At 40.2% G+C, this 25,055-nt stretch overlaps 2 protein-coding genes across 6 annotated transcripts in view; one reads left to right on the plus strand and one right to left on the minus strand.

Annotated features, from left to right (window-relative positions):
• The window catches only part of LOC126212601 (uncharacterized), a 178,784-nt gene extending 176,193 nt beyond the window's left edge, over positions 1-2,591 (minus strand). Inside the window, exon 1 of the mRNA XM_049940029.1 lies at positions 2,563-2,591. The gene's annotated coding sequence lies outside the window, so the exon portion shown is untranslated. The remainder of the gene's footprint in view (positions 1-2,562) is intronic.
• A 62-nt stretch (positions 2,592-2,653) lies between these two features.
• LOC126213402 (zinc finger protein 99-like) overlaps positions 2,654-25,055 on the plus strand; it is a 141,620-nt gene continuing 119,218 nt past the window's right edge. For 4 of the 5 annotated variants that reach the window (XM_049941116.1, XM_049941120.1, XM_049941118.1 and 1 more), the window contains exons 1-3: positions 2,654-2,728; positions 4,371-4,459; positions 21,274-21,336. In XM_049941116.1, the coding sequence (XP_049797073.1) occupies positions 4,388-4,459; positions 21,274-21,336 (135 nt within the window). In that variant the 5' untranslated portion in view covers positions 2,654-2,728; positions 4,371-4,387. Of the gene's footprint in view, positions 2,729-3,010; positions 3,202-4,370; positions 4,460-21,273; positions 21,337-25,055 lie in introns of all 5 variants that reach the window. The other variant, XM_049941117.1, reaches the window with a different exon arrangement.

The following is a 25,055-nucleotide window of genomic DNA, read 5'->3' on the forward strand; positions in this document are numbered from 1 at the left end:
TCTTAACTCAGTGAAACCAATTTCTGTTCTTCTATAACAGTCATGACCGATAAATGCACACTTCAAGCAGTGATAACCAAATGAACCCAATACACCACATAATACACGGACCATATACACACCACTTGAGGACACCTCCAACTGCAACAAGACGACAGCTACAAACACAACACACTCATAAACTAAACTCCGCACCGTCATGACGTCACACACCACAACATGCTTATGTCACGGATCAAAGCCGACGGGTGGGATTGGACGCCTCTGTTGATCCAAATGTTTTTATCTTCAGCCCTTCTATTGAATATGTTGTTGTTGTTCCCTTCTATTGAGGAAGAAATTATGAAGATATGAAGCATGACAGTGGGGATGAATTATTCGATGTTGATACAAGTGGTAACTCCTCCACAGATTCTGACCATGACAGTCTTGAAGTCATGTACCTCAACAAGTGTAACATGTAGTCTTGTGTCAACAAGATGTAATTGATAGTCTGTCCGAGGAAGAAAGGGTGGTGACAAATTTGACTAGAAAAAAAAATCATTTTAGTCCACTTAATCACGCATTTGAAGACTTGTCCTTAGGACACAGCAATCAGCCAGGGAATGATCCAAGCTCTCTGTCATTCTTCATGTTATTTTTCAGAGAAGATACTGTACTGACTAATACACAAACAGGAGGTTTGGAGTCCCTTGATGTCTCTTTTACACGTGTGAAGTGCACAGGAGTGAAAGTACCGCATACACTGCATCAGACAGACAAAAATTATAAATGATCCTTTGTTTATGGTATTGAAATATTCATAAATCAATAAAGATATTTCATACACTTGGATTTACATTTCTTTGAAGATTTTATTGCACAATTGGGCATAAAACAGATCATTTTCTTTCATTTCATGAACTGATGGTTTTAAAGTTTCTTTGAGGTGTATGAGTCTCAGCTTTATCTTTAATAATTGTAGAAGCTGAAGAAATTAATTAAAATTTGTATCACAGCCATGACTTGAACCTTTTTTCAACTTTATTCAATTGACTGTATACATACAAATAGAGCACATTAATAAGAAATGACACATTATATTTAGTTTCAGATTTTCTTTTTAAAAAGTTCTCCTTTATTACATTTTTGTTGACTATCTTTTCAGTGTTGGGAGTTCATTTTGGTTTTACATTTAGGATATTTTTCCATGTGTGTGTTTTTGTAATGCTTTCAGTCTTTTTATGAAGTTTTTGAGTTAGGTTTGTTGACTTCTTTCCTCAGTGACGATTAATGGCAGCAAATAAACAGTTTTATGTTACTATTGTAGGTCGGCTCAGTGACAGAGAGCTGTGACATCTCTCCCCCGCCCCCCTGCCCGCACATCTAGTACATAAAAGGCTGCCCCAGGTACCCCATCCTCACCGCACCTCAAGGTGGCACTCTGGAGCCAGTTGACTGTGGCCAACAAAGCTTCCAGCTGCATTTGGACTGTGGCTAACTCCTCCTGCATCCGCACACAACAGACACAGTCCCTATCCATCTAGCTAATATGTGATTTACTATAAGAAACTTAAGGAAACCTACTGCCACACTAGGTTAATAACTACACTCTAGGTGGCAGAAAGGACACTCAACAATGAAAAACAATAAATATTTATGGTAGAAGCTAGATCTGGTGCTTATTTTGCTGCTAGGGCTATCAAGTGGATACTACAGGAAAAAACAGTGACCTACAGTATACTGCTAGGGGCTATATAGTGAATGTTATTTATAAATGTTAAACAGTAACTAGCGGTAAACTACACCTACTGGTTATCCCTCGCATTTACAGTGTAAACAAACGTTTACGTACACGAGTTCTACTTTATAGGAACCCATAGGCTCACAGTACACGATCACTAATGCCCACAACAAGCTAAGGAAAATAAGCAGACGCGAGGAGAGTATTAGATTTCTGCTAACTAAACCGTATGTAAGAATGGCTCAGAAGTTTTATTGTAACATTGATTTACTCAGACATTTTAGTGTAACACTAATTTACCACGTATTTTACGTCTACTTAACTGTTAACGCTCACAGGTTGCGCTAGTCAAACGTATGCAAGTGGCGTTAAGAGTTCACCGTCAGTATCACTTTTCCTAATAAAACGTATAAAAACTGCTACCTTCAATGTAACGAGCCTAAATGACACTAATAAGCGTGAATACTAAGCATCCAACACTAACTTAAACTGATTAACCCTCGTATTTATAATGTAAACAAACGTTCACGTAAACGCGAAAAATGACCTAATAAAATGTATAAAAACTGCTATGTTCAATGTATCGAGACTAAATGACACTAATAAACGTAAATACTGAGTATTGTGCACTACTTAATTGATGTTCCCGCGCATTTAACAATGTAATTTAAGAATGTAAACAAAAGTTTGCATACACGCGAAGCTGTCCTTCGCTTTTCCTATTCAAACGCAAATAAAAACTGAAACCTTCAATTTATCAAGTCTATTTCACACTAATGCACGCAAATACTGTAGAAAATACAGAAAAAACTGTTAATTACATATCTCGTAACACTCACTGAAAGAGACGTAAAATTCTGCTGTTGGCCACACGAGCGACAACATTCACACTGGTTTTGAATGCATCTGCTGGTTCTGCGATACTGTCACCCTTCGTGTACTCAGTACTGTGTAGTCAGCAGCAACCTCGTGGTGTTGTGGAAATTTGTGTGTGATATTCTCCAGGTAATTTATAAGCGTTTATAAACTGCAAACAAGAATAATTGAAGAAATGTGTTTCGGAAGTAAATTAACATGTTACTTAATTTCTATCACAGTAACAGTTGAGTTTGATGAGTGTACTAGTTCGCGAATATCTTGTGATGATTCTGCTGTTTGAGGCTGCTGTCTTTTTTATGTTTTAATATTTAATGGGTACATAAGGATGAGATTTTATTCTGTATTTAATTGTGATCACATCACCTATAGTGTGCTTGGTGACGGTGTGTGAATGTTGTAATTTTTCAGGTTATGTTCGTAACAACTAAATACCTGAGTTGTTAGTGCTTGTTTTTGGCCTGACCGTTAAAATCGCTACGTGTATCTTCGTAAAAGAAACGGCTGAGTGTGTGACGTGCTGTCAGGAACAGTTTGTCTACGAAGTAGTCTCCTCATATACTTCGTGGCTAACGAGAAAAGGCGGACAGTGAAATTCAAAGGTTGTCCATGTTAGTACGGTTATTTTGACTTACTTAGCAGTAATAATGATTGTGATGATAATTTTCTGTGATGTGATGTAGACATAAAGCGGCTCCAGATCTTAGGGCTATCGTAAGCATTTTTTAAAGTGCCCACAGTTACTACATCATTTCATGGTTTGAGTATGTTCGCATGAAAGGAAATGCTGCAATTCTGTTGCATTTTGCTAGTTTTCACTGTGCTTTGATTATTCGTGTCGTTAGTATTCGTGTAATCATATGTAAATACCAGTTTGTTGTAGTGTGAGGGTTTTAATGGAGTTCTGTATAAGAGTACTGCAACATCATTTACGAACTCGCAAGATACAAGGTACAGATTAACTATAATCTGCCGAACGTAAAGCATTACATGTCATCAGAACTCAATAGATCATTCATCATATTTACAGTTAGTATGAAGTCGTTTCAGTAAATCAGTTTTGTTAGAAAATGCTAACCAATGTTTAATCTTGATGGTAATCAAGAATGAGAACTTCCGCATTGCAATGTGCAGTCTACAGTGCAGGTATTGGTTTCCTTTAATAGCAGGTAAAGATTCTAAAATGATGACGCTTCCTGTAAATTGAGCATACATCCGTGAATGAATACAGATGAAGTAAGTTTCAAGGTAATGCCTACGTTGAAAATGCATATTCACTGATAAACAATCCGTAGCCTATATCCGTATTTTCTTCATGTCCCTATCACACTGAAATTAACACAATGAACCAAGTATATAATGAAATATTTGATGTTATTAAGTAATATCGCTGCAATCTATTGACTGCTGTGATTGTTTGTAATGCTGAAGTTAATGCATGCACACAAAATTACACATCTTCCATAATTGTCACAACAGGATGGTATCCATGAGCCAGTGTTACAAAGAAGCAGTAGCAAATTTAAATGCTCAGTTTACATTGCGTGTTATTTTATGATTGTTCTCACTCTTCATGACCTGCAAAATGTGAATGAGTTTATATCGATGAACACACTTTTCCTCAGCCACTTTGCATCTGTTTCCTGTGTAATCACCCATTTACTGCACGCAATATATGAGTGACAATACTGCCTTTGAGCTATACCTCATGGTAAAAACAGAAACTGAGTGGGCCAAAAACTTTTCTTATCTGATTGCTTTTTCTTTTCAGATTGTAGAACTGAAGCGATGAACCAGGAGCCAACTAAGTGGATAAAAAAAGATGAAACTGATGAAGTACAAACTGAGTTACACTTCATAGTAAGTGGCTTACTTGTATTTCTTAACAGGGTTTCATTAATGTCTGTGTGCAGTGTGATGCGTGAATACATACAATTGATGTCATACAGCTGGAAACATGAATAATTCGGTTTACTAAACTGATGAACTTACTGTCTTAAATATGACATTTTGCACAGTGCATTGAAATAAGCCTAGTATTAAACCTCACATAGAATTGAGCAAGAGTTTCAATTTAATGTTTAGTAAACATGCAAAACTTTTTTAATGCACAACCCAATTATACTGATAAACTGGTTGCCATAAAGTGGGTATATTCTGCTCTGATACACTTCTTTTGAATGACAAAATTTTGAAGTGACATTCGGATGGTCACTGATCTGAGAAGTACATTTTGTTTACTTTGAATATGTGAACCATATGTAAGTAGAACTGTCAGCAGTAAAGTTAAATTTCAGACAAATATTATATGGAAGCATAAATTGTTACACAGCAGAATGAATTTGTATGTTGGCAGCAAAGTTTTGATGAAGCCATGGGGCTACACATCAAATATTGACAGGTTTGTTCATAACCACTTTCTGCATTTGCTGCACATTGTTACTCATGTTTGTGAAACTGTCACAATGTTACAGTTACTGGTGTAAATAATCTTACATATACATGTCACTTGAAATCTGATGTAGTGCAACCAGTTGTAGGGTATTCACCTATCAGCAGCAAACAAATTCACTTGGTGCCACTAGTATTTTTATCCTGCAAATGAGAATTGAGCGCACTGACACAATCACGCAAACTACAAGGGCGGTTCAGAAAGTAACCTCCTATTGGTCACAGTGCGGGTTGTGGGGGGAGTAGCGACGCCATCTGTGCGTTCACGCACTCAACAGGTCAGTCGGCATCAAGCCGTGGTCGAGTGAACGTCGTACCTGCGCTAGTTTAGTTTTTGTGGCAGTTTGAAATGTGTGCTGCAATAGAAAACCCCGCCAGATGTGAAGTGCGTGCTGTCATAAGGTTTTTTTACAGCCAAAGGATATTCTGCAGCAGCTATTCATCGTGAGCTTTGTGCCGTGTACGGACCAAGAGTTATGAGTGAAGGAGTTGTCCGTGAATGGGTACGTTTATTTAAAAGTGGACGAGAAAACTTTCATGATGAAGAGAGGAGTGGTAGAGCATCATTGGTGACTGACGAACTCGTTCAGACAGTTGATGCAAAAGTTCGTGAAAATCGACGTTTCTCAATGTCGGAGTTGTCTACTGGTTTTCCACAGATTTCTAAGACACTCTTGTACGAGATAGTGACAGCAAGATTGGGTTACCGTAAGTTCTGTGCACGATGGGTGCCCAAAATTCTTACCGACCACCACAAAACTCAAAGAATGGCCTCTGCATTAGACTTTCTGTCACGTTATGAGGATGAAGGAGAACCATTATCAAACAGAATCGTGACCGGTGACGAAACCTGGATTAAGTACGTGAACCCTGAGACAAAAGAACATTCAAATTCGCCTACCAAACCAAGAAAAGCCTCGCAAGATTTTTCTGCCAGAAAACTGATGGCAACGGTGTTTTGGGATGCCAAAGGGGTGTTGTTGGTTGAATTCATGGAACGTGGTACGACCATTAATCAAGACGTGTACTGTGAAACAATAAAAAAGTTACGACGGGCTATACAGAACAAACGCCGTGGTATGCTGACTTCCGGTATCGTTTTTTTGCACGATAACGCCCGTCCTCACTCTGCTCGCAGAACAACGGCCCTTCTTGAGTCCTTCAAGTGGGACGTTATCAACCATCCACCTTACAGCCCAGACCTGGCACCAAGTGATTATCACCTCTTCATGCATTTGAAGAAATGGCTCGGGTCACAGTGGTTTGATGACGACGAAGAGCTCAAAGATGCGGTCACAGGCTGGCTCCAGGCACAAGCGGGTGATTTTTATGCAGAAGGAATTTCAAAGCTTGTGAAGAGATACGATAAGTGCCTCAATCGCTATGGAGACTATGTAGAAAAATAGTGCAAAGATGTAGTTGTAAGATGTATATATTAAAATATTTTTATTTAACTTGGTGTATTTTTTTAAATCAACCGGAGGTTACTTTCCGAACGGCCCTCGTACTTGTGAACTATCTGTGCTGAAAAAATCTGTTTCAACATACATCTTGAGTGCAACTGCAGAAGTACTGGGATAGCATTAATGCAGCATTTGCATTTGAATATATGTGAGTACTTCAATATATATTATACAAACTATGTGAACAGCTTGCAATTCATTTGACAAGCATTATCACAACAGTAATCCTAAACAATCACTGTGAGGAAATGATAGGAAAATAAATATACTAAATTTTATTAAATACAGTAAAAGAGTGGTTAGACCCAACACAGTTCAGGCTTTGGCTTTGAACCCTGATGTAATGATGGTTTGGCATTCAGGATGATATGTATGCACAACACACATCATGTAAATGAAAAGCAGTTTGAAGATCCATTGACTTTGGACCTAAACTGGAGAACTATTCAAAGGCTACAAGGTTAAAATGTGGTTCTAGACCCACTCCCCCCTTGTAACATTGGTTGTAGTGGGAGTCTGATTCATAGTGCATCTCAAGGCTTAGCCTATGTTCAAAAGTGGCAGTGTGGCAGTGAGCTGACAAAGTCTAGAAATGTGAAAGCCAAGGAAAGGATATGGTAACAAATTGATCAGTAACACAGCCTAATGTTAACCAAAACATCGAAATGGTGCCCATAACGTAACTTTTTACCTACAAGAAGTCTTCTCATACTCTGTGTGCTGTGTTAGTCGATGAACTGAACTTCCCTATGACCTTAACATTGTATCAGTTGAAAGCCACCTTATTTGCCAAATTAATTAAATGTTAATTTTTAATTGGTGTATATTTTGGGCATGAGCACATGCTGGAAAGTAATGACACAAAATTTCTATTCGGAAATTATTGAAGCATTTTAATTAAAACAAACTTAATATTTAACATATTTATTCTTCGTGCTTGTATATTTATTTCAAACATAGTCACCTTGGCACTGAACACCTTTCTCCCAGTGAGACACCAGGTTGTTGGTGTCGTCACTGTAGAATGCTTGACTTCGTTGGCAGACCCACAGCCTCACCTACGCTTACACTAATTCATCACTATCAAAGTTGAGTCCCTGAAGGTGTTCTTTAAGTTTTGCAAACAGTTGAAAATTCATTGGCTCAAACCGGGTCAGTATGGAGGATGATCAATAATAATGAATGAAAGGCGTCAGACTGTTGCAGGTGCAAAAAAAAAAAAAAAAAAAAAAGTTGTGTATGGTCTGGCATTGTCATGCTGAAGGAGAGGGTGTTCCACATGTGTATGAACTATTTGAATTGGTGCTCTGTTATCTGAGGGTTTTCTCACATGCTGACACAGTTAAATAACACACACACACACACCCTGCAGTTCAGAACTGTTCATCAGGAGGGTGCTGCATACTCTGTCAGCAAAGTGGTAACATCAACAGTGTCATATGCATGACAACTGATATTAAGAACAGAATCAAAATTTTGGAGGCATTATTTTCTGGCACACCCTTGTAATAAATTGATGCATTTTACAGTTGCCTCAAATGTTGCAGAATGGTTCCCTTGGCATTGCCCAGCATCCACTTGGAAGTCATAATACTAAATCCATATACACAGCAGCCAAAACATTATGATCACTGATCTACTGTCAGTATAAACTCATCCAGGCAATAGCATCTCACCTTGTCTTCTAGTCAGACACACACACGTTGCATGGAGTATCAGTGAGCATCTTGTCTTGTTGTAAAATAGGAAATGCGCACAATCTGAGTTTGACCAAGAGCAGATTTTGATGGCCTGAAGGCTTGGTATGAACGTTATGGAAGCTGCACAGCTTGCCGGGTGTTGAAGTAGTACTATGGCAGTTGTCTTCAACACATGGCAAAACAAAGGTGAGACCATGGCCAGACGTTATGGGGTTGGGCAAGTACTCCTCATCACAGATGGTAGACATGATAGGCTAGGCAGACTGGTAAAACAAGACAGGCAACAAACTGTGGTGTAACTAACATCAGACATTAATGCTGGGCAGAGTACAATTGTGTCTGAAAGCACAATGCTCCAAACACTCCTAATGATGAGTCTGTGCCGCTGATGACCCACGCCATGACATCGACAACAACTGAAATAGGTATGTAACTATTGGCGCTGGATGTTGGCACAATGGCCGAGCACTGCGTAGTCTGATGAATCCTGATACCTTCATCGTGCCTTTGGGAGGGTGCATTTCCGTCACCCACAAGGGGAAGAGCCTCTTGACTCCTGTACTGTAGGGGCCTCCATTATACTCTGGGAAACAACCATGTGGGCACCCATGGGTCCAGTGGAGCTTGTGTGAGGCACTGTGTCACAAAAGAAGTATTGTAAAGTGGTTGCAAAGCACATCCACCCCTTCTATTGTTGTTGTGCTCTTCAGTGGCAAGACTGGATTGATGCAGCTCTCCATGCCACTCTATCCTGTGGAAGCTTCTTCATCCCCGAGTAACTACTGCAACCCACATCCTCCTGAATCTGTTTAGTGTATTCATGTCTTGGTCTCCCTCTGATTTTCACCCTCCACCCTTCCCTCCAATACTAAATCGATGATCCCTTGATGGCTCAGAACCTGTCCTACCAACCAGTCCCTTCTTCTATAGGGTGTCGCACGAAATGTGTTACCATTTTGTTTTTGAATATAAACTTTATTGTCAATACAATCCGAAAGGAACATATGCTATAATGAAGAGCCACCCATGGAGATTTGTTCTAACTCAGTACATGCTCACTATGTCCGCCATTTTGTTTCCCAACTTTCTTCAAAGGAACGCTGAAGTTAGTGAGTACCCTACAGCACATGTCTTCCCTAATTTCACTGAAAGCTTAAAGAATAAGTCTTGTGAGCTCCATTAAATCACGTGGACATTTCAGGAATTTTTTTCCCTTTAGGTACCCCCAAAGAAAAGAGTCACATGGATTGAGGTCTGGACTATTGGGGGGCCAATTTTGTCCATCATTGAAGCAACCTGGAAACCTGAGTGAAATGATCCGCATGTCGAAATGCTTGTGTAAAAACTCCAACACAGTGTTTGCAGTATGTGGCCTTGCTCCATCTTGCATGAATCACTGTGTGTTGAAGGGCAAGGGAGTAGCAAGAAGCTGTGGAATGAATCTATTGCGAAGCATGCTCAAATAACATTCACTGTTCAGTTTCTTCAAAGAAAAAGGGTCCAGTAAGTCCGTGACTGGAAATTGCTGCCCACGCTGTAATCCTCGGAGCTTAATGTCATTCATGAAGCGCTTGTGGGTTTTCAGTGGCCCAAAAGTGTACATTTTGTTTGTTAACCACACCATCTAAATGAAAATGCGCCTCATCTGAAAACCAAACGTTGTTGAGAGTTTCTTCCCTATCCTCCACCCACTGAGCAAACAGTAGTCTCTGCTGCTTGTGTTCTTCAGTGAGCTTCTGTGCACAGGTCATCTTGTATGGGTACATGTTGAGGCCACTTTTAAGAATGCATTGAATGGAGCGACTGGGTATTCCCAGTTGCACTGCTGCCTTTCTACACAATTTCCCGGGACTTCTCTGTACAGCAACTCGTACTGCTTAAATATTCTCTGGCGAACAAACAGGCTTAGGCCGAGGTCGCTTCGATTCCAATACTGTTCCTTCCTGTACAAATTTATCGTACAACCCGTGAATGGTCTTCTTGCAAGGGACCCATCGTGTGTTAAACTGTTGTCGAAAACGCCTCTGAGTCACAACAAGGCTTTTCGTTTCATGAAAAAGTAACACAGTTGCCGATCGTTGCTGTGTTGTCAGTCTTCCATTGTCAGCCATTGCTGGTTACTAGTCTCCTAGTGGCAATATCGTGAATTACATGTCATTTCATAACTCATTTGTTTTTCCAAGCTCTGCTGGTACTGCTGTAGAGATCCCAGCGGAGTATCTAATGTGTGGTGTAAATTGTAAAAGAAACAATTGGTAACACATTTTGTACGCCACCCTATAGTTAAGTTGTGCCACAAATTCCTCTTCTCCCCAATTCTATTCAGTATCTCCTCATTAGTCTCACAATCTACCCATCTAATCTTCAGCATTCTTCTGTAGCACCACATTTCGAAAGCTTTTGTTCTCTTCTTGTCTAAACTATTTATCGTCCATGTTTCCCTTCCATACATGGATACACTCAATGCAAATACTTTCTGAAAAGACTTCCTGACACTTAAATGTATACTCAATGTGAACAAATTTCTCTTCTTCAGAAATGCTGTCCTTGGCACTGCCAGACTACATTTTATATTCTCTCTACTTCAACCTTCGTCAGTTATTTTGCTCCCCAAATAGCAAAACTTATCTATTACCTTAATTGTCTTATTTCATAATGTAATTCTGTCATCATCACCCAATTTAATTCGACTACATTCCATTATTCTTGTTTTGCTTTTGTTGATGTTCGTCTTATATCCCTCTTTGAATGTGCTGTCCATTCTGTTAAACTGATCTTCCAGGCCCTTTACTGTCTCTGACAGAATTACAATGTCATTGACTAATCTCAAAGTTTTTATTTCTCCTCCCTGGATTTTAATTCCTACTCAAAATTTTTCATTTGTTCCCTTTATTGCTTGCTCAATATGCAGACTGAGCGACACCAGGGATAGGCTAAAACCCTGTCTCACTCCCTTCCCAACCACTGCTTCCCTTTCGCTCCTCCCCTTTTATAACTGCCATCTGGTTTCTGTACAAATTGTAAACAGCCTTTCATTCCCTGCATTTGACGACTGCCACCTTCAGAATTGAAAGAGAGTATGCCAGTCAACATTGTCGAAAGCTTCTTTAAGTTTACAAATACTAGAAATGTAGGTTTGCCTTTCCTTCATCTATCATCTAAGATAAATCATAGGGTCGGTATTGCCTCACGTGTTCCAACGTTTCTACGGAATCGAAACTAATCTTCCCTGAGGTCAGCACCTACCAGTTTTTCCATTCGACTGTACAGAATTCATGTTAGTATTCTACAGCCATGACTTATTAAACCGATAGATCGGTAATTTTCATGCCTGTCAACATTTGCTTTCTTTGGAATTGCAATTATTATATTCTTCTTGAAGTTTGGGGGTATTTTGCCTGTCTCATACATTTTTCTGACCAGATGGCAGAGTTTTTTTCAAGGCTGGCTGTCCCAAGGCTATCAGTAGTTTTAGTGGATGTTGTCTCCTCCCAGGGCCTTGTTTCAACTTATGTCTTTCAGTACTGTCAAATTCTTCATGCAGTATCGTATCTCCCATTTCATCCTCATCTATGTTCTCTTCCATTTTCAAAATATTGCCCGCAAGTGCATCGCCCTTGTATAGACCCTCTATAGGTCTCTTCAGTATTCCAGTAGGCAGTGTTTGTCTTACCCCTAGTCATATATGCCTCTACATCCTTAAATTTGTCCTGTTACCATCCCTGCTGAGCCATTCTGCACTTCCTGTCGATCTCATTTTTGAGACGTTTGTATTCCTTTCAGCCTGCTTCATTTACTGCATTTTTATATTTTCACCATTCATCTATTAAATTCAGTATCTCCTCTGTTACCCAAGGATTTCTACTAGCCTCATCTTTTTACCTACTTGATCCTCTGCTACTTTCACTAGTAATCTCTCAAAGCTACCCTTCCTCTTCTGCTGTATCTCTTACCCATGTCCTTGTCAATGGTTCCCTAGTGCTTTCTGAAACACTCTACAATCTCTGATCCTTTCACTTTATCCAGATCCCATCTCTTACAATTCCTACCTTTTTGCAGTTCTTTCAGGTCTGGATAGATATCTGCTTATTACACATTACAACCTTCTCCAAATGTCGGCGGTATCTTTCAGTCAGCAGACAAGATTGGCCTGTATGCTTTTATGCTGCATGTGTCCCTTCATGCTTCCACTTCACTATCTCGTCAGAAACAGTGGACGTAGGAATGTTCAGGAGTGTGGAAAGCTCGCATACAGACATGTGACACCAATGACACCCTATCACCTGACCACATTCAAAGTCAATGAGCTCCGCGGAGCGCCCCATTTTGCTCTCTCACGATGTATAATGACTACTGAGGTCTCTGATATGGAGTAGGTGGCAGCACAATGCACCAAATACGAAAAAGTAAGTTTTTGGGAGTGGCCCGAAGCTTTTCAGCACATAGTGTATGATGAAGTTGTGCTCTATGCAAAATTCTACCAGACGGCTTCCTCTTTCATTCCTTACCCACATTCCATATTCACCTCCTCCTTTTCCTTCTCTTCCTTTTCCTACTATTGAATTCCAATCCCCTATGTCTATTAAATTTTCGTCTCCCTTCGTTATCTGAATAATTTCTTTTATCTCACATACATTTCTTTAATCTCTTCATCATCTGGGGACCTAGTTGGCATATGAACTTGTACTACTGTGGTAAGTGTGGGCTTTGTGTCTATCTTGGCTACAATACTGCATTCACTATGCTGTTCATAGTAGCTTACCCACACTCCTGTTTTTTATTCATTTTTAAACCTACTCCTCCATTACCCCTATATGATTTTCTATTTATAATCCTGTATTCATCTGACCAGAAGTCTTATTCCTCATGCCATCAAACTTAACCAATTCCCACCATAATTACCTTTACCCTATCCATTTCCCTTTTTAAATTTTCTAACCTGCCTGCCTGATTAAAGGGTCTGACATTCCATGTTCCAATTTGTAGAACATAAGTTTTCTGTCTCCTGATAACGATGTCATCCTGGAGATCTGAATGGGGGACTATTTGACTTCCAGAATATTTTACCCAAGAGGACACCATCATCATTTAATGGACAGTAAAGTTGCATCCCCTTGTGAAAAATTACGGCTATAGTTTCCCCTTGCTTTCATCAGTTTACAGTACCAGCACAGCAAGGCTGTTTTGGTTAATGTTACAAGACCAGATCAGTCATTCATCCTGACTGTCGCCCCTGCAACTACTGAAAAGACTGCTGCCCCTCTTAAGGGACCACATGTTTGTCTGGCCCCACAACAGATACCCCTCCGTTGGGGTTGCACCTACGGAACGACTATCTGTATTGCTGAGGCACGCAAGCCTCGCTACCAGTGCCACGGTCCATGGTTCATGTTAGGTCCACTCCTTCGTGATGATCATGTTTCCCATTGAGTAAACGTTTAAGTGTCAGGAAGTCTTTTCTGAAAGTATTTGCATTGAGTGTGGCATTTTTCATGAAAACAATGCACCATTTCACAAGGCCAGGAGTGTGATTGAGTGGTTTCAGGAACACAGTGGTGAGTTCCAATTGATGTGTTGGCCACCCAACTCGCCAGCCCTGAACCTGGTTGAACAGATCTGGAATGTGATTTAACATAACGTCAGAGATCATCCCCCCTTCCAGAATTTATGGGAATGAAGTGGCCTGATTGTATAAATATGGTTCCAACTTCCTCCAGTGATATATGAAGGCCTCGTTGCTTCTGTGCCACTATGTCTCCCTACTGTTGTCTGTGCCAGAGGTGTACATACCAGCTTTTAGATGAGTGATGATAATCTTGGGCTGATCAGCCTATGGCAGTTACCATTATTGAAAGAAGGTTGTATTATTGTAATGATTGTGATGGTATAATGATACTGCCACATAAAGTTCGGCTAAACAGTACATGCCCACGAGCCCTGCATGACTCACCCTCCAGTCCAGCTTTAAGACACCGACTGCCCGTGAGATCCACTGCTGTTCCTCTACACCCATTGTTGCTCCACAATGCCCATTGGTGCCACGAGCTCTGAGCTGTGAGAAGTGACACCTGCCAGGCACATGGGCTCGAATTCGAAGAGGGAGCCCACCGTGGTTCAGCCTCCTCCACCAAACCAAAATCCCCCGTCCACACCATTAAGGAGCCCTTTACATATGCCTCTCCTTGATATGAGTAATGTGCATGTGTGAGGCTTTACTCGTCCATAAATTCAGAACCAGGAGGTTTGCCGAACTCACCACCCTGACAATCTAACAGGGTCCCAACAACTGAGGAGCTAGCTTGCTATCGAACCCTAACTCCCCCTTTTCAGCAATATTAGGGTTTCGGACTAACACTGTGTCCCCAGCCTTTCCAATGAACCGTTTAGCCCCTGACTAACAGATGGATAACCTGGGACAGGCAATTTTGGTATTATGTCTAGCCTGGCTCCAGTTGTGCTGTGTTACTGCTAGGGTGACTTGTTCTTGAAGCAAATCATTGATTGACTACAGGTTGACAAGAGGAAAATTGACTGGATGTGCTAACATAAGGGATACTGGAGCAGCCTCCAGGGACTTGGGTTGTGCAGTGTTAAACATAAAATTGAGCCACTTTGTCTGAGCCTTGTTGTGAAAGATAAGCACAGCCTTCAACTTGCAGTTCACCTGGTCAGCAAAGTATGCTGGTAAAAGGATTTGTGGTCACATCTTTAATTCCATTGTCAAAGCAGAACCTCACAAATAGCTGGGAAACAGAAGCTATCAAGCATCCTCGGTGGCCTGGAAACAGAAAAAATTCATAACAAATGCTGGCCAGCTGCCAGGAATGTCATTTCTCTGCTCGGAATGTGTCAAAAAAACGAGAAAAGTCATCCATGATAACTAGTAGGTGCCTAATACACACACACACTTGATGAAGTGGACCTATATAATCCATACAAAGTTAATCCATCAGGCATTCCTAACAGGTAGGCTCTAAAAGCCACTTGAGGGAATTCAAGTTCGGCTCAGCTCCCTTACGGCTCTCACACTACTCCACCAACCTCTGGACAGCCTTATTCAGGGAGGACCAGGTGACATGTTGAGTGATTTTGACCCCACCAACCTCCAGGCTTGCTTATACAGGGAGGACCAGGTGATGTGTCGTCTGATCTTGACAACAGTTTTATAAATGCCTAAGAGGGTATTATGGAAATAATGAGCCAAAACCTAACTAAGAGCTTGATTGTCAGTCTCTAAACAAAATTCCTGGTGTTCAAAATAAAATCTGAATTTCTTAAGGGCAAACATAACCACCAAGGCTTCCCATTCATACATAGAATATTTCATCTCCGCAGGTGAAAGTTCCCAAGGTGCATTGCTATAGGGCATCAACATGCAACACCTCCCCTGCCATTCTGCTCCTGTAGGAGGACGGCTACCACTTTCTACTCCAGAAGAATTAGGTGTCTGTCTGCAAGAAGAACATGACCTCAAAATTTGGTATGTCTAATACTAGTGGGTTACTAAGCACCACCTTAATGGCTTCAGAAGATTCTGGATGACTTTCATCCCATGTGAAATTTCTTAAATCGTTAAGGCACCCCACTAATTTAATAAAATTCGGCACAGACTTTCGAAAAAATTTGTCATGCCTATGAACCGTGCCACAGCTTTCTTATTTCTAGGAGCTGGAAATTTTCGCAAATCACTAGTATGCTCCTGGTCAATTTCAATCCAATCAGTGAAACTAAGATGTTCCAAGGATGAAACCTATGTGCCAGTGTCATTTTAGATGGCTTCACAGTAAGTCCCACCTCCCTCTGGTAAACCAGAACTGCCTCAAGATGTTGCAGGTTTTCAGACAGACTAGAACTGTAAACAACCATGCCATCTAGGTAATTAGAGACACACTTGAATGTGAAATCACCAAAAACACAATCTAGAAGGCAAGACATAATGGTAACTCCCGTTGGAAAACCAAAGGGCACCCTGTTAAAATTGTGGAGGTTCCAATCTGTACAGCAGGCAGTAATATACTTGAAATCCTCTGTTAACATGATCTGATAATATGCGAGATTGAGATCCAGGACAGCAAAATACTGAGCCTGACTGAACCAAGTGAACGATTATGCAGATTGGGAAGTGGCACAGATTCCAAAATTGCATTCTCATTAACTGCACAATAACCCACAACAGGATGAAACACCCCACTGCTGCCCATAGATACTGAGAATATGGTAGAAGCATAGGCTGAAGTTGAGGGATGGAGAAAACCTCTCTGGAATGTCATTTGTAAGGCAAATCTTGTACTGGATTTTATCAGTGATGTCCAATCTGTTAGTTAACATCTGTGGTAACCGATCAAAAACTTCCAGTACCAGCATCACCTCTACTGGATGAAGGTGACTGAGCTGAAATGACAAACATTGCAGTAACACACTATGAATTCCTGTGGCAACTTGACAGGAGCACAATGTGAATGTTTCAGCTGGGTTAAATTTAAAATAAACAACCCTGCCTTGACAAACTAGCACAAACCCACTACCACTTACAAAAACACACTGCAAAATTAAGTTCACTGAAAGATTTTTACTTACTATCCACTTCACAGGCCAAGAAAATTTTCCAATACTCAGTTTTGCCAACCAGAGGCAACGTGTGCCCAGTGAGAGCTCAACATTGGGAGGACGGATGCAAACAAGGCAATTGACAGGTATGGCGGAACTTCAAATGCCACAGATAATCTAAACGAGAAACTGAACTACCAGAGTTGAGGGGGGGGGGGTGCACATTCGTTCCTGGTTAAGTTGTACCCAAAAATAAGGCAGGGGTTCCCGTACCTCGGACTTGGCACAGATCCAGCCCTTAAGCAGTAGAACACTACCGTGCCTCTTCCATTCTGTGTGATGTCGGCTGTTTGATTCTCCTTCCATGTCACCAGACATCGCCATACAAAATGCCACTCTTTGTTACACTGGAAACACATCCTACACTTTTTCCTTATGGGTGGTCCCCTTTTAAATTACTTGGAATCTCAATCCCCATCCTGATAATGGCACTTAAACCCCCAACACTGCTGGTCTGCAAAACTCAGACTTCAATAGCAGACACCAAAGCCTCTAATTCAGTAAAAGATGTGCATTTATTAGCAAAGGTAATCCATGAACAGTCCTGTGGCCACATTTTCTGTAATATATTATTGAGTATTTGTATCTCTGTGACTTGCAATTCCAGGTATGGAATGGTCATATGCATTCATCTATGAACCTAGGAAAAGGTTCATGAGGAAACTGCAATAGCCAAAAATGTTTATGCCTGAGTAGCCCCGTAATATGAGGTGACAATTTCAGGCCAATAATTGATTTTTACAACTCCCTTGATGTTGCACTTTCATGTAAAATTCGATTGAAAACATGGCTTAACACAGGGGGTACAGCATCTGAACAACAACATTGTCAGTGATGGCCAAAGTGTCAGCATGAAACATAAATTTGACCATTATCCATATGATGGATTTTACCTGTCTTTAAATTCTACATTGAAAGTTCCATTATAGCTTGCAGCAGTAACATTATTTGGTATGGTAATTTCCCAAATTAATTCTCCTGAGGTCCTTATAGGTGTCCGTAGCATTCCTACTACTTCCAGCAGTTATATCTCGGTGGGAGAATCTTGTTCACCACCTATTGCTCCTAATTTGTCTAAATAAAGGCAGCTGTCCCTGTAACTGCAGAGCTAATGTAATATGCTCAGAATAGAGATTACATTGTGCAATACCGCACAAGTGATTATCCCAATGGCTCAATTGTGCCTGAATTATATGTATTTGCTTATGATGGGGCTGACTACTTTCTAAACACACTACATTCTGACACAAGATTTTCATGGCCAGAGCTCAGGCAGCTAGTGCAACATGTACCTCCATGGTGCAGTTGGTACTAATCACCAAGGGGTCGTCCACAAGTTGGGCACACCGCCCTTACATGGAAGCTGACAAACTTTTAATTCGTAGATAAACTGTTGATTTTTCAATGAGGACAAACTGGGACAGTTGTGGGACCCCATGTTCCGCAGTGGATACCTGCAAACACACACCTCGTGGTGAATGACAGTATGACACCTTCCCCCTTTACTTCCAGGAAAATAACCATACTCTGTTACCAACCAAACATCCAGCAGGAAAAGGGGAAATTAAGTGGAACGACTAGATGGATTGGGGTTCACATGAGTCTCCATTGTTTATTAAAATGTTTTTATTTAAGAATAATAACTAAAGTCAGATACATTAGCAGGATTACAAACACCACTCCGAACTTTCAAATTTAAGACATTACACACCTTAGTTTAGTGACAATTTAAATAAAGCAATAGTTAACGACTAAAGCTGTGTCTGACACCAGTTCTTAGATTTTAGATTCAAAATTTCCATCTTCACAAACCACAAATGAGAAAATGCTTCAACAAATAATTATATGGAAACAGATGGCTCTTTAAGACAACACAGAAGCATAACTCATCTCAAAGGTTAAAACTGAATAGCTATACTGGAAGACAGAGCAATTTATAGCTGCCTCGGGACCCCTAGAAAAAGGAAATTCTTAAAATACACCTCCAATTGCATCTAGATAATTTAATAAAGTAAACAGGTGCACTGATTGCTAGAGCTACCTTCAGGCAGGCAGACAGAGCAAGTTTCTAAATCTTGCACCAGTGAGCAGTTAAGTAATTAAAAAGAGAATGAGCGTGCACCGATTGATATAACTGGCTTCAGACACAGTGAAAATTCTATTAAGACATACTGTAGAAAATTCCTAAGTGATTCAGTATGTGAATGTGCATGCATAGCAGCTCAAGAACACCCTTTAAAAAGGAGAACTAGTAATTAGTAGTCAGAACCTACTTGTAGCAGTAAATAAATAACAGGTGAGAAAAGCTCACTTCATGACAACTTTAAAATAACAAACACTTGAACAATTAAATCTGGTAAGCAGTAACTCACCCAGGGATGGAATAAATTTCTTTCACTCTCCACCTCACAAATGGCCAGTGAACGAACACGAAAAACATTCAGAGCTCAGTAACACTTGATGGTTTTACACACTTTTGCTTGTTCCAGTCTCTGAGCGTCAAATGTGCCTGTTACTTACCAACAGGCTATATTTTCACAAGTCTGGATGACATCTGAAGTGACGTGTGATTCACATAGAGATGATCAGCATGTGACCATTCTAACAGTGCTCGACAGTATGTACAGCAAAGGCAGTCGACCCAACAAACCCCCAAAAATCAAAATGTACAAAATTTTAGTACAAATTTCGAATAGTGATTTACGCAACTTAGTGAAGGCAGCCTATCGGTAGCTGGCAGTGGTGAATTCCCTGAGGCTGATATACAGAGGCAATGTTAACAGCCACAGCATGATAAGCATGCCCTGAGTCCAAGTCCAAAACAATCAAAGTGTGCCACAACAGTAGAAAACTGGAGCAGGCTAAGGAGCATCTAAATTCCACTGTCATTCTCACTTAATACAACTGCACGGCCACGATAGTTGGGTAGATCAATGGACTCGTCAGATGATTCTCATCATAAACTTGGTCTAAGGCTAAACATGGTCACGCTTAAAACAGTATTCAGGATTACCAAATCATCGAATCCAAGAAGAACAAATAGCAAATACAGATAGCCAAGACCACACCAATGTACTGTCTTTCATTAACACATGTGCCTGCAATTATTAACTTGACAGAACTTTTGAAGGGCTATTAGTCACCCATTCTGTCAATTGTGGCTGAATGGCAAATACTGTTGACGTACCCTGCGTGGCTCTTATCGTGCCCCATGGCGCCCCGAGCTCCAAGCCAAAGAAGTGGCATCACCAGGTGCAGAATGGGAATTCAAAGAGGTACCCCACCATGCCTCAGATAGTAATAATAATAAAATCATAATGATCATTATTTGTACTAGTATATTAGTATTATTGTAGGCAGTTAATTAATACAAAAATCAATTAATAAGATGTCTTTCTATCTTTTGCCCAGCATCTCTCTTCAAGGCATCTTCTTTGCATACACCATTTTGCTTCATTATTTTGTCGATATACTCTTTCTGAAAGTTAAGTGGTCTACTTTGTTTCTATCAGTAAGACGATTTCCAATAAAAAATTATTCTTTGGCTGCTAATTATCTAACATCCTCAACAGATCCCAATATCAGTTTAATGATTTTCTTCCTATGCTATCACTGTTTCATTTGTTCTCATTCCAGCACTTCCTTTGACATGGGTTTTTCAGTCTTGATATGCTGGTGCTGTTCCATAAATAATCTTTCCAGAACTTTGTCTTCTTTTGAGATTAGCAAGTAAAACCCATAGTTCAGATCCACAGAATAGGACTGGTGTAGCCTGTAGCCTACTCTCTCTTTTTGTTCTGTTAGAAACGTGCTTGTCCCACCAAAAGGAATTCATGAAGTTAGAATAGTATTAAGTAGTGTGCCAACGTAGGGTGTGTGCGTTTAATAATTTTATCATAAATAAGCATTCAGTGCAACAAGGTTTTGATGTAACTGTTCTAGACATTTTATTATTCTGATCATAAAAGTAGTATGAGTGATATGGCACTTGACAGTCCAGTTTCTGCTCCCCCACACGGTTGGTGTAAACAGTATTGTAATTTGATATGAACAACATTGATTTTATGAACAACATTGAAGTCATTGTTTCAGGTAGTAGCTGTGTTATTTTACTTCATTACACTACCATTATATGCATATGTAGATGATGAAGCTAGAAAATATGATTGAAAACAATAGCATAGGGAGAAGGCTGAAATGAAAGATCATAATGAATTTTCGAAGGTGTTGTCATTAAACAGTCTTACAATTTTTTGCTGCCTCCCATTGAAGTATACCATAGTGAAATCGCCACTCAGAATTTTGAACTCAAAAGAGAACACTTAACAATAACTACTATTTAGTTATAAAGTAGTGTGATGGTTGGGGTTTATCTGTGTGATATATTTTATATAATATGGGAGGACTGTGACTGCTTAAAAGTACTTATTACAGTTTGTTATTTTTGCCACAGGGCCGAGATTATCCATGCAGCATGAATGTAAAAGAAGAGTTGGAGGAGGGTGTGAATAAAGAGGTAATTTTAGAATTTATATGACTACGTGGAAGTAATCTTGTTTAGTTGTGGTGAAAATAATGAGATGGTAATCAATTGTGTGTGTATTCACTTTAGCAGTCCTGTTTTTACTTTAGGGTAAAGATAACAAGGGTTACAGTATAACAGTATGCTCCAGGTTGGAAACGATGAAACCGGTAAAATAGAATATTTTGTTACACCTTACCCATATGGATTTAAACATTATCTTTGAGCAGGTGAAGTAGTTTAGTTTGTGAGTTTGTAGAATTGCTTCTTTACATTATAAGTGCAAATAAAAATTAAATGAGATAGCATTGATGAAGTTATATGAAAATTGGTACCAAGTCCCAAGATTCAAGCTATGATTTCCTGTTTTAATGAGTAGTTCCCTTAATGGTTCCGTGTATGTGAACTCCAGCATTGGATGTTTTTATTCGCCATGTGATACTGCTGTGACAGTTACGGAATCATTGAAGGAATATCTACACAAAGTAGTGCAGAAAAAGTAGGTGATCCTAACCTACTGAGTAGAGACTAAGATGTCTGAGCATACATTGCAAGTGGTATGGACAGGCAGTCTTGTGAAGTACTTTAGAACAGTTTTCTGAAAGCTGTCGTAAGCTGCTAGTTTAACAGCCCACACAAAATTGAAATAGTTGAAATACTGCAACTATAAACAGGCTTGTCCTTACAGATAGTATTAGTACAGAAAGGGGCTAGTGATCATGATGCCAGCACAGCGACAGTGGTAAATGAAACTTCCTGGCAGATTAAAGCTGTGTGCCGGACTGAGGCTTGAACTCGGGACTTTGCCTTTCACGGACAAGTACTCTACCATCTGAGCTACCCAAGCACGACTCACGCCCCGTCCTCACAGCTTTACTTCTGCAAGGTTCGCAGGAGAGCTTCTGTAAAGCTTGGAAGGTAGGAGACGAAGTACTGGCAGAAGTAAAGCTGTGAGGACGGGGCGTGAGTGGTGCTTGGGTAGTTCAGATGGTAGAGCACTTGCCCGCGAAAGGCAAAGGTCCTGAGTTCGAGTCTCAGTCCGACACACAGTTTTAATCTGCCAGGAAGTTTTATATCAGCGCACACTCCGCTGCAGAGTGAAAATCTCTTTCTGGATGGTAAATGAAGTTAATGAATCCTTTAAGAGGGCTAGGTGAATAGATTTGCTAGAAAGAGCAGGTAAGTAGTTGTTAACATCCCATTTAAACAATGAGAATGTCATTTACTTTCAATATGATCTACATAGAGGAAGATGGACAAACACTAAAGGGACTGTAAATCACACGCTGAATAAGTATGTGGTGAGTAACTGGATTACAGACAGGAAAGACCCACTGTGGTTTAATGTCAGAATTGGGAAAACACTGAGGAAGCAGACTGTTGTACTCTCAGTTCAAAAAAGTATGCACAGTGGTGACAGCCAAGTGCTAATGGTAATTCTTCTGTCCGTAAAAAGATCTATGCGTGAAGCATACAACTACCACCATCATACATGAGCAACAGATTTTACAGAGAACACGAGACATTTCTGGTCAAATATTTCTATCCAGGCAGTCATTGACCAGTCTGGTGTGGCTTTGGAGGAAAGCAGAAGGTGGTCACTAACCCCTCTCTGTATTTAGTTATCAAGTTTGTGCAGGAGGATCATACCAACATATTGTTGTTTCACTGTCACACAGACTCCTGTATTAGGAACATAGTAATAGGATCCCTGGAGTAGAGAAGCAACTGGAAGAGTTGAAAACATAATAGTTGCCATGTCCAAACAGAATCACAAATAATTTGTCCAGAGAGTACTCTACAGCATTTTCCTCATACTTAGCTTGCATTTATTTGAAATCTCTCGCCTAGTGCAAAGACTCGGGCAGCTGGGAAAAAGTTCAGGTGGCTTCTGTATATAAGAATGGTAAAAGAATGTACCTGCAAAATTACAGAACAATATCATAATGATTATTTGCTCCCGAGTTCCTGAACATATCCTCAGTTCAAATATAATTAATTTCTTTAAGACAGAAAAGTTTTTATCCACAAATCAGCATTGATTTTGTGCAATACTCATCTTGGTCTTCTATCAAATTACATACTGTGAACCATGGATGATGGGCAACAGTCTAGATTCCACATTCCTATATTTCCAGAAAGCATTTGAACAGTGCACCACTGCATACTGTAAATAGAGGTATGAGCATATGGAATAGGTTCCCCGATATATGAATGGTGCAAAGACCTCTCAAGTAACAGAGGCCAGTACTTTGATCTCAACAGCAACTGTTTTTTCTGAGACAAGAGTATCATCAATAGTGCCACAGAGAATGGTGCCGTATCTGTATATGAAATGATCCGATGAGCAGCATTCTGTGCCTGTTTGCTAATGGCATTGTGTGTGGGGAAGGATCATCACTAAGTGACTACGAGGATACAAAATGACTTGGACAAACTTTTTATGTGGTGTGATGAATGGCAGATGCAGAAATATTCAAGTAACTGCAGATGAGTAGGAAAAACAATCCCATAATGTTGTATACAACATCAGTACTCTACAGCTTGACAGTCTGGTCAATAAAATGTTTAGGTATAACATTGCAGGGGCCGGCCGGAATGGCCGAGCAGTTCTAGGCGCTACAGTCTGGAGCCGTGTGACAGCTACAGTTGTAGGTTCGAATACTGCCTTGGGCATGGATGTGTGTGATGTCCTTGGGTTAGTTAGGTTTAAGTAGTTCTAAGTTCTAGGGGACTGATGACCTCAGAAGTTAAGTCCCATAGTGCTCAGAGCCATTTCAACCATAACATTGCGAAGTGATATAAAGTGGAACAAGCACGTAAGGATGGTAGTAGGATGGGGAATAATCAACTTTTTTTGTATTTTGAAAACTGTGGTTCATTTGTAAGGGACACTACGTATAGAACACCATAGAAGTGCCTAGTAGTAGTAATTGTTGTTGCTGTGGTAATAGATGCCATCCACGATGCACCGCTTGGTGGCTTGCACAGTTTTAATGCAAATGTACATGCACAGCAGCCAGAAAGAAGATAATCAAGCTGCAGATTCCATGTGAAATGCATTCTCAAGCTTTATAAGTTTGGTAAGCCCGTTTGTAAGGCTAATAAGTTGTTAACTGGCGTATGTGACAGAGCCAAGGATCAGTCATCTGCTTGTGTCATGAAGAGAATACATGACAGAAAGCTAAACATAAATATAAACTAGAGGTAAAGCTGTCATCAGCCTGGAGGTTTTAAACACCGGAGTTCTCTACTACACACAGTCCTACTGACTACCATGTGCTGTTACCCTCTTTCCACATCTGAACTGATTTACCCAACTAGTTACAAAGTACCTGCTGTTCAATGATCAAGGACCTTTGGATTTGCAGTGTCACAATTACCCATTGAGCCACCAAGTACTAGAAAAAGGCATAAGCACTTTGCAGTAAAGTCCAGAGCTATAATCCTTATAACTCCTTATGGAATGCACTCCAAAAGTAGATGATGAACACACCAGAGGTCACATGACCATAAAGTGTAGTTAGCAGATTCAGTTACACAAAAAACGGTGCTGAACTGACACCTTTCTGCCATCCGAATTGTTCATTTATGGAACAGTGGTTTGCACATGTATACAAACAGGCAAAGGTCATTCCAGCTTGTAAGAAAAGTCACAGGAAATACGTGCAAAACTACAGACATACCTAGTTGGTGCAAAAATCTTCTTGAAT

This window comes from Schistocerca nitens, chromosome 11 (genome assembly GCF_023898315.1).
Source record: "Schistocerca nitens isolate TAMUIC-IGC-003100 chromosome 11, iqSchNite1.1, whole genome shotgun sequence".
Lineage (NCBI taxonomy): Eukaryota > Metazoa > Arthropoda > Insecta > Orthoptera > Acrididae > Schistocerca > Schistocerca nitens.